Raw genomic sequence first — 8,061 nt, forward strand, 5'->3', positions numbered from 1 at the left:
ATACTCCCCCCATCGACTTCCACCCTTCCCCAGAGCCCCCAGCAAGGTTTGTAACCTGGCTACCGAGTCAGGGTTTTATTATCCCTCCGGTTGGGTGTGAGTACTCAAGGAGCCCAGGGGACCTCTCGCATCTTTTTGGATTAGAGATTTCAGAAATTAGGCCCTTTGCCTCTCAGAGCCTGCCCTTCCCCCCAGGTGCCACCACGGAGTCCCTGCAGGTTCAGCAGGCACCCTACCTTTGTCTGACTTGAATGACCATAGGCTTGTGGACAAGGGTTCCTTCCTTGATCCTTGCCTCCATCCCCACCTCTAAAACAACACTGGGCACAGGGGACAATGGTGGGGGGGCGGTCACACTCTTCTGTTGCTATTCTTTCTCTATATTGTGCACAGTTCCAGTTCTGGGCTGGGAGGGAGGGAGTTAGGGACTTGAGGTATTGAGGATTATTAGGCTGTGGGGTCAACTACCCTGCTCCTCATCCATGGTAAGAGGGAAATGGAAGGGCTGCTTGTTTTCTTCTCCTTTCACTACTCCCAGACTCCACTTGAACAATCCCAGTTCACAAGGTCCCCATCCCTGCCTCAGCCTTCAAGAGTCTAAAGCTGCCAGGAAAAAGGGCCATTCTGAGTCAGGCGGTTGGGGGCCTGAAATGCCTGGATGCCCTTCTTTGCCTTACCCCTATTTCAGTGTTTGTCACTGGCAAGCATCCTATCCTCACCCTGGAGGTTAACTCCCCCATTCTGGGCAGTCTCTGGCCTCCTCCTCCTCCCCCTCCCCCCAAAATGGCCATTGTTCTGGTCAGCATTTGGGGCGGGGTGGACAGAAGGGAGAAGACCTTGGGGCAGGAGTCCTGAACCGTAGGAGGCCAGGGGAGTGAGGGCAGGCCGTCATATCTCTCCTCTATCTCACCCTCCCCACAGCCAACTGGCTCCCTGCCCCTGCCCCCGCCCCTTGACATCCCAGACTCCCTGGCTATTTAAACAGAGATGGGTGCCCCCATCAGCACACTGTCCTTTGGCCACCGGACATCATGCCTCCCAAGAAGGATGTTCCCGTGAAGAAACCTGCAGGACCCTCTATCCCCAAGCCTGCTGCCAAGCCAGCAGCAGGGGCCCCTCCAGCCAAGACCAAGGCTGAGCCAGTGCCAGCACCAGTGCCAGCACCAGTGCCAGCTGTCCTTCCAACCCCTGAGAAAACCCGGGAGCCCCCCATCGATCTCTCCAAAGTGGTGGTGAGTCCCTGGAAAATGAGAAAAGAGTTTGGAGGGGGCGGTACAAGGGTGGGATACAGCCTAGGGGACTAGGGGTATCTAGAAGGTACGGAATCGGTAAGCACTGGATAACAGTGGCGCTTTCTCTTAGTACCCCATTTGGAAGCATCCAGGCTTATGACTGCTGTTGTCTTTGTTGTCACATGTGTGTATGTACACACCCACACACCCCCACCTTCTCACGGACCCTCCTGCTGGAGGCAGGGCCTGTAAGATGGGGAACATCTGGGTTCTGAGGACAGTTTCAAGGTGAAGGGAGGGAGCTGCTGCCTGTGCCTGGCTGACTATTCAACACTAAAGGCCACAGCTCTGAACCCCAGGAGGGAAGGCTGAAGAGGACAGACTTGTTAGACAATCACAGCTGGGGGCCAGGGGTAAATTTAGCTTTTGTTCAGCCCCCAGTTATGTGAGGGATGCAGGGCTTAGGGCAGTAGAGGGAGGGGAACAGGTGGCATGGGATTAACCCCGTTCCCTGGAAACCCTCCCCCCAATAATTCCTCCTCTTGGGATTCTCCCAAGGTCTGGAGCTGGGAATGGGACTGAGGTGGCTGGGCTCCCAGCCTGGTCCCTTTGGGCCCCTCCCCAGAACTGGCTGCCAGTTGGTCGGGAGGAGTGTTGGAGAGGGATTGAATGAGCCCTGTCATCTCCTCACCTGCTCTTTTCTTCCACAGATCGAGTTTAACAAGGACCAGCTGGAGGGTGAGGCGAAGCCCCTGAGCCCACTGTCCATCCCAAGTCCCTCTTCAGATCCTCCTTCTAGTCCCCTAACTCCATTCCCGACCTTGAAAACTCCCACATTAGTACTCTTTGTGTTCCCTGTTCTGCTCAGCTCAAGCACATAGTTTCTGAATCTCCTTTCTCCTGGTGGTGATGGGACCCCTTGTCAACACTGACCCCTCCTTATACTTCAGAGTTCAAGGAGGCCTTCGAGCTGTTTGACCGAGTAGGGGATGGCAAGATCCAGTACAGCCAGTGTGGGGACGTGATGAGGGCCCTGGGCCAGAACCCCACCAACGCCGAGGTGCTCAGGGTCCTGGGGAACCCCAAGAGTGATGGTGAGGGGACCTCTGGGACAATGCGGGTTTTCAGTTTGGTGGTGGAACAGAGGAATGTTGGTAAGGTGACAAAAAATGCTGAGGTGGGTCCCAGGACTTTAGAAACTGTCAAACGCAGGGGCAGAAAAGCATCGTGAATGTTGAAGGGATAAAACCCTTCATGGTGGGTATGGGAGCTGGGTCCTGGGTGACACTACAGTGACCTCTCCTTCACTTCTCTGATCTCCAGAGCTGAAGTCCCGGCGTGTGGACTTTGAGACTTTCCTGCCCATGCTCCAGGCAGTGGCCAAGAACCAGGGCCAAGGCACATACCAGGACTACCTGGAGGGGCTTCGGGTGTTTGACAAAGAGGCGAATGGCAAAGTCATGGGAGCAGAGCTCAGACACGTCCTCACCACCCTGGGTGAGGCGGGGACCAGAACTCCTGTGCGGTTGAGAGGAGGGGGTGAACTGAGAAGAAGGTTGGCTAAGTAGGCAGAGCCAGGGAGGGATTACTTTCCTGTAGGTCATGGGCAGGAGACTGAGAAGGTCAGAGCCTTGGGGACAATCTGAAGGTGTTACTCCTGCGGAGGCTAAAGTGTGTGGGCTGCAGATGCCTCCCAAAGGGCAGAGGAAAGGGGATGAGGGGGGAGATTTGAGTTTCGGTTTTGGAAGAGATGGTCGTACTCTATGATACGGTATGTCTCTTAATCCTCTGGAATTCAGTTTCCTTATCTGTCAAAGCTTTCACCGGGTGTAACTGAGGTGAAACGGAAAGCAAGATTCAGGGACACATTCAAGGCACGCTCATTATAGGGAGAGGATTCTCTTGGGGGACTGTTGCTGTGGGCAAGTCTCCAGGGTGGAAGAAGAGGAGGCACCACTCAGAAGAATGAGGCCTAGGTTGATGAGGGAGGGAAGGCAGGGGCTAAAACGCTGTGTCTGGGGCTCAGGAGAGAGGATGACTGAAGAGGAGGTGGAGGCAGTTCTGGCAGGACATGAGGACAGCAACGGCTGCATCAACTATGAAGGTGAGGGGCCAGAGGAGCAGAAGGGACAGGGGAAGGGGGGAGGCAGGAAGTTCGAGGTATGTGGGTGAGGCACCCTGGGACCCATATTATCTAAAGTCGGGTGGATCATCATCAGGCCAGCTTCTGCAGCCCGTCTTGCCTCCTCTCTCTGCAGCCTTCCTGAAGCACATCCTAAGCGTCTGAGCTCCACAGGTAGGGCCCTCCCACTTCGCCTTGAGAGGCAAGCCTCCTTCCCTTCCCTTAGCCAGGGTGGAAAAGCAGGGAAGTACGTCTGCAAGTCCTGCTGCGCGAGAGCGCCAGGATTTGGCAACTTTCATCTTTTTCCACAGGTGCAGTGGGGCCGGACACTGTCCCCCCCTCCGCCTCCCGCAGGCGAAAGCAAGTTCCTGCCACTAGGAGGCTATTGTTTCAAAATAAAGAGACAGTTCCTCCCTTGGTCTCCGACTCTTGCTTTCTTTATAGGTGGGGGAGGGAGGAAAGGAAAGGGAGGGCTCTCTTCTCCCCCCACCCCTCCGCAAGCCGACATCCTCTGACTTTCTTGCTTCTCGGAGGAGCAGATTCCTGGCGCTCCACTCCACCCTCTTCTGCAGTTCCTGTGCCCCAGATAGGGCTGCTCAGGAGAAATGAACAGCAGCGGGCCCCGTCCACCTCATTACTAATATAGCAGCGTCATCTGCATAAACCCGGGCCAGGATTCCTATTGGCTGGGTCGGCTGGGGGTGACGTCATTGGGACGTACTAAGACTAGGGTTGGGCCCGGAACCGGAGCCATTACTGCAGGAAAAGGTCCCGCAGAGCTGAGCAGTCAAGATGGTGGGGCCCAGCGCTGGGAGGATGAGCGGGATTTGGGGCGAGAGGCGGGAAGCCGGGGATGGGGGGCGGGGAGAAGGCAAAAGGTAGCGGGTAAAGGAACCTGAGGGCCTTAAAGGTTGGAGGTGGGGTTGGAGTGTCGGGGTTCCTGTCCTGCTGGGAAGCGGGTCCCCAGCATGGAACGGGAGTTTGTGGTTCAGAGTTCTTGGGACTGGGATAGAAGCTTGGGGGATTGGAGTTAAGATGCTGACCGCTCCCCTCTTCTCTGAGCAGTGTGACTTCACCGAGGACCAGACCGCAGGTAGGTAATCTGACCCCTATTGAGGTCATGCTTAGGGAGAGGGACACTCCCTCTAGCACCCTCCAGCCACCTGTCTTCTCTTCAGCACCCCCAGGGAGTACTTCGTGGATTCCCTTCTCCCTCCTTCTGGATCTTCCATTTTATTTCTCACTCTTTCTTCCTCCCTTCCCTTGTACTCTAGATCTGAGCCCCAAGCACTGGGTGAGTTTTAGGTGGTGTGGGCATGTGAAACAACTTGGTCACTAATGCCTGTTGCGTGTGGGGCTTGGGGACTGTGTATCAAGCTGCCTGTGCTCCCCCGTTCCTTAGTCAGCTACTTCTGCCTCTTTTCTCCTCCTGTGATAACTTTCCCCCTCCCCCAGCTTGGAATTATGAAGGCTGTAGACAGCAGTGACCTGTTACTTTGTGAAAATGGAACGGGAGTTTGCTGAGGATACTTCTTTGTAGCTGTACTCTCTGAAAGGTCTCTGTACTGGAGGGGTGGGAAGTGGCAGGCTGGGATGACCCCAGTCCCAGGCTGCTGCTCCCACTTCCTTATAAGGACAGGGCCCAGACAGGGCGGTGGCAAATCCCTGCCCTGAGTAGTGAGGTGAGGAGGCTGGGCAGGCTGCTGCAGGCAGAGGGTATGTACATTCCTCTGCCAAGGGGAGGAAGGCCGGGTCTTTATGCGGGACACCTGAGTCGGAGGAAGGGACGCTGGATCCCTCTTAGAGGGTTTGGCTGCACAGCGGTATAAATATCTGGTTTCCTCAGCATGACCAAAGTGGAATGGGCCGCAGGGGCTGTAAGGGAGGGTTTGGGTCAACCCCCACGTGCCCAGTGCTGATGTTTATCTGAATCCTCAGAGTTCAAGGAGGCCTTCCAGCTGTTTGACCGAACAGGGGATGGCAAGATCCTGTACAGCCAGTGTGGGGACGTGATGAGGGCCCTGGGCCAGAACCCCACCAACGCCGAGGTGCTCAAGGTCCTGGGGAACCCCAAGAGTGATGGTGAGGGTCCTTAAGAATAACTCTGCAGTGTGGTAGTGGGTCTGCAGTCCTTAGCTAATAGCTTCGCTTTAGCTAAAGCGAACTCAAGCAGCTCTTCTCTAGCAAATCCCAGATAGATTTCTCCTGCCTTGAGTGGGAACCACATAATCCCCAGTCCTGAGAATGCATGTGACCTTGCTTCCACCTCCTTTATGGCAGAGATGAACGTGAAGGTGCTGGACTTTGAGCACTTCCTGCCCATGCTGCAGACTGTGGCCAAGAACAAGGACCAGGGCACCTATGAGGACTACGTTGAAGGCCTTCGGGTGTTTGACAAGGAAGGGAATGGCACCGTCATGGGTGCTGAGATCCGGCATGTTCTCGTCACACTGGGTAAGGCTCTGCCCTTCCTTCTTGAGCTGAGGTGCCACCTGATAGACCTCATGTGTCACCCGATTCCAGAACGCTCACTCTTCCCGTCTGCAGGTGAGAAGATGACAGAGGAAGAAGTAGAGATGCTGGTGGCAGGGCATGAGGACAGCAATGGTTGTATCAACTATGAAGGTGAGGGACTAACTGGGGTCTCACGGAGGAAGCAGCCATACAGGGCAGGTCAAGCGCAGCATTTGGGGCTTTCCCTGTCCCTGGATTCAGGCTCCAGAAAGTGCCAACAGGCAAGGGGCAGGGCCTGGCCCAGCCCAGGAGTGGGAGGCCAGGGGGGTATGACAGGAAAGGAAGGGCTTATGTGGCATGAAGGGTGGGAAAGGGATGGGAAGTAAAATAAATGGATGTCTAATCCCTCGCCGCCTGACCCCTTCACCCCATGTCTGTGTCTTGTCTTCACCATTAATGTCTCTTCCTTCCTGCAGCGTTTGTGAGGCATATCCTGTCGGGGTGACGGGCCCATGGGGCGGGTACGGCTCCTCCCAGCCCCCCTTCTCTAGTTGACCTCCCCAGTGTTTTTCTTCCCAGCCTTTGCTCTCTAGCCCCTGCCCTTCCCCTACTACCATCTGACTTCCTCCTGGCATGTCTCTGCATGGAGCTGACTGGGGAGGGGAGGGGTTCCTCAAAGAGGAAGACAGCCTGGGGGTGTGGTACCTCCTTCTCTCCTAGAATGGGCTCTGAGGTTTTGCTTCTTAGGGCGCTGGTGTCTGGGAACTCACACCAGCCTATCCCAGTCTTGCTTCATGGTCATCCTTTAGCCCGGGAGCACGGGCAGCTGGCAGAGCGGGGTGGGTTGCCTGTCCCACTGTGCTACTGTAGCTGAAGTCTCTTTCCCATCCTTCTGCTGGGCAGCTCGGAGGTACCCTAACCCAAAACTCTGTCTTCTCCTCCCGCCAATGGCTGACAGTAGCTGTAGGTGTAGTTGAAAACTCTTCTGCCTCTGCTGTGTTCTTGCTGCTCAGGGTGGGGTGGGGAAATAACAGCTGGTGGGAGGGGAGCTGGGGGCTGAGAGGACTGGTCAGACTCAAGGTGGCCCCTCTGCAAACTGACCCCAAGGTTGGTTGCTGCGGGCACATTCCTTCTTAGGCTACCTTTGTGGTCTTGTGGTCTCCTGGCCCCTGGTGGACCCCTCCCCTTGGCCCTGCTCCCTGGATCACCCCCCCTTCTTTCCACAGAGCTCGTCCGCATGGTGCTGAATGGCTGAGGACATTCCCAGTGTGCACGGAAACCACACCTTCCCTGTGGGAGGCTGTGTATGTAGCCCCAGAGGCCTCCTAGGTGCTCTTGTCACAGTACTTTTCCCAGATTGTCGCTCTTGGATGATGTTTGCCATCAGCATTCACCAAATAAACTTGCTCTCTGCCCTACATGCGGTTCTGCTTTCCTTCTTGAGCAGGGTGAAGGGGAGGACAGTCTGGGGTCAATGGACCAGAGGCTGGGGAAAGCCGGCTGGCAAAGGGCCTCTAGGAACCATCTTTGCCTGATTTAAGAAATGCTGGCCTTAGTTACTGATGCTACAAAGCCTACCCCTTGGGGATTAGGAAAGCCATAAATCCCTGTAGCACCAACGCTGGCCACCCTTGTGCCATGCCATGTGGCGCTGAGTCCTCTCCTAGCCCTCCCCAGAACTGAAGGCCTTTTGTCGGGGAGCCCGGAGAGTGTTTATTGGCGCAAAAGCCAGGCCATATTAGCACTGCCTGAGCCTGTCTGTCACTTCAGCAAGGCTAGGGGCCAACAGTAACAAGTAGCTGAGATGCCTGCCTTCTCCCCGCCTAATAAGGGAAGATATGAAGCCACCACTTCTGAAAGGATAAATAGACAAAATCTCTGGGATGTGAGGATGTCCTTCCAAGTCTTAAATGGCTATTTTGAGGGTAGGTGAGAGAGAGCCTCTGCCCAGTCCCTGCACCAGTTGTACAGTCTGGACAGCTGTGCTGCCCTTGGCCTGTTTGGGAGAGAGGCCCAGTGCCTCTGCAGCCCCGCCGAGCGCCACTGGGAAAGACTCCAGGAGTGCTGCCCCCAGCCCGATCCCCCCCGCCTAACAGCCACAGGTAAGAGAACACAGAAGGCATCCACAGATGGAACTGAAAGCAAATTAATTTATAAAAAAAAAAAAAAAGAAAAAAGAAAAAAAGAAAAAGAAGAAGAAAGAAAAAAGAGAAAATTTACAGAAAACTTTTGAACAGAAGAAAGGTGCCAAGA

The 8,061-nt window shown here is 55.3% G+C and overlaps 2 protein-coding genes across 4 annotated transcripts; both read left to right on the top strand.

Annotated features, from left to right (window-relative positions):
- Window positions 1-1,031: 1,031 nt before the first annotated feature.
- MYL6B (myosin light chain 6B) lies at window positions 1,032-3,771 on the top strand (the record flags this gene model as incomplete). Its single annotated transcript, XM_079714219.1, has 7 exons — window positions 1,032-1,232; window positions 1,943-1,970; window positions 2,183-2,326; window positions 2,556-2,729; window positions 3,259-3,336; window positions 3,491-3,528; window positions 3,666-3,771. 6 exons carry the CDS (start codon window positions 1,032-1,034, stop codon window positions 3,517-3,519), a joined length of 654 nt encoding a protein of 217 aa, XP_079570345.1. The 3' UTR covers window positions 3,520-3,528; window positions 3,666-3,771.
- Window positions 3,772-4,077: 306 nt separating this feature from the next.
- Window positions 4,078-7,226, top strand: MYL6 (myosin light chain 6). 3 transcript variants are annotated; one of them, XM_079714222.1, is made up of 7 exons: window positions 4,078-4,149; window positions 4,420-4,447; window positions 5,293-5,436; window positions 5,635-5,808; window positions 5,902-5,979; window positions 6,285-6,329; window positions 7,035-7,226. In XM_079714222.1, the coding sequence occupies exons 1-6, from the start codon at window positions 4,147-4,149 to the stop codon at window positions 6,311-6,313; spliced, it is 456 nt and encodes a 151-aa protein (XP_079570348.1). In that variant the 5' UTR covers window positions 4,078-4,146; the 3' UTR covers window positions 6,314-6,329; window positions 7,035-7,226. The 3 variants fall into 3 exon arrangements, with proteins under 3 accessions (XP_079570348.1, XP_079570347.1, XP_079570346.1); XM_079714221.1 differs by lacking the exon at window positions 6,285-6,329 and having other exon boundaries at window positions 4,081-4,149; XM_079714220.1 differs by lacking the exons at window positions 4,078-4,149; window positions 6,285-6,329 and having other exon boundaries at window positions 4,375-4,447.
- Window positions 7,227-8,061: the final 835 nt, after the last annotated feature.

This window comes from Hyperoodon ampullatus (genome assembly GCF_949752795.1).
Source record: "Hyperoodon ampullatus genome assembly, chromosome: 11".
In the NCBI taxonomy this organism is placed as follows: Eukaryota; Metazoa; Chordata; class Mammalia; order Artiodactyla; family Ziphiidae; genus Hyperoodon; species Hyperoodon ampullatus.

Excerpts from the sequence above, each read along its gene's own strand:
- MYL6 (XM_079714220.1), top strand. The coding sequence starts at position 4,390 with ATGCTGACCGCTCCCCTCTTCTCTGAGCAGTGTGACTTCACCGAGGAC. Across the intron at positions 5,809-5,901 it reads GCATGTTCTCGTCACACTGG|GTGAGAAGATGACAGAGGAA; the intron begins GTAAGGCTCTGC and ends TCCCGTCTGCAG. Across the intron at positions 5,980-7,034 it reads TGGTTGTATCAACTATGAAG|AGCTCGTCCGCATGGTGCTG; the intron begins GTGAGGGACTAA and ends TTCTTTCCACAG.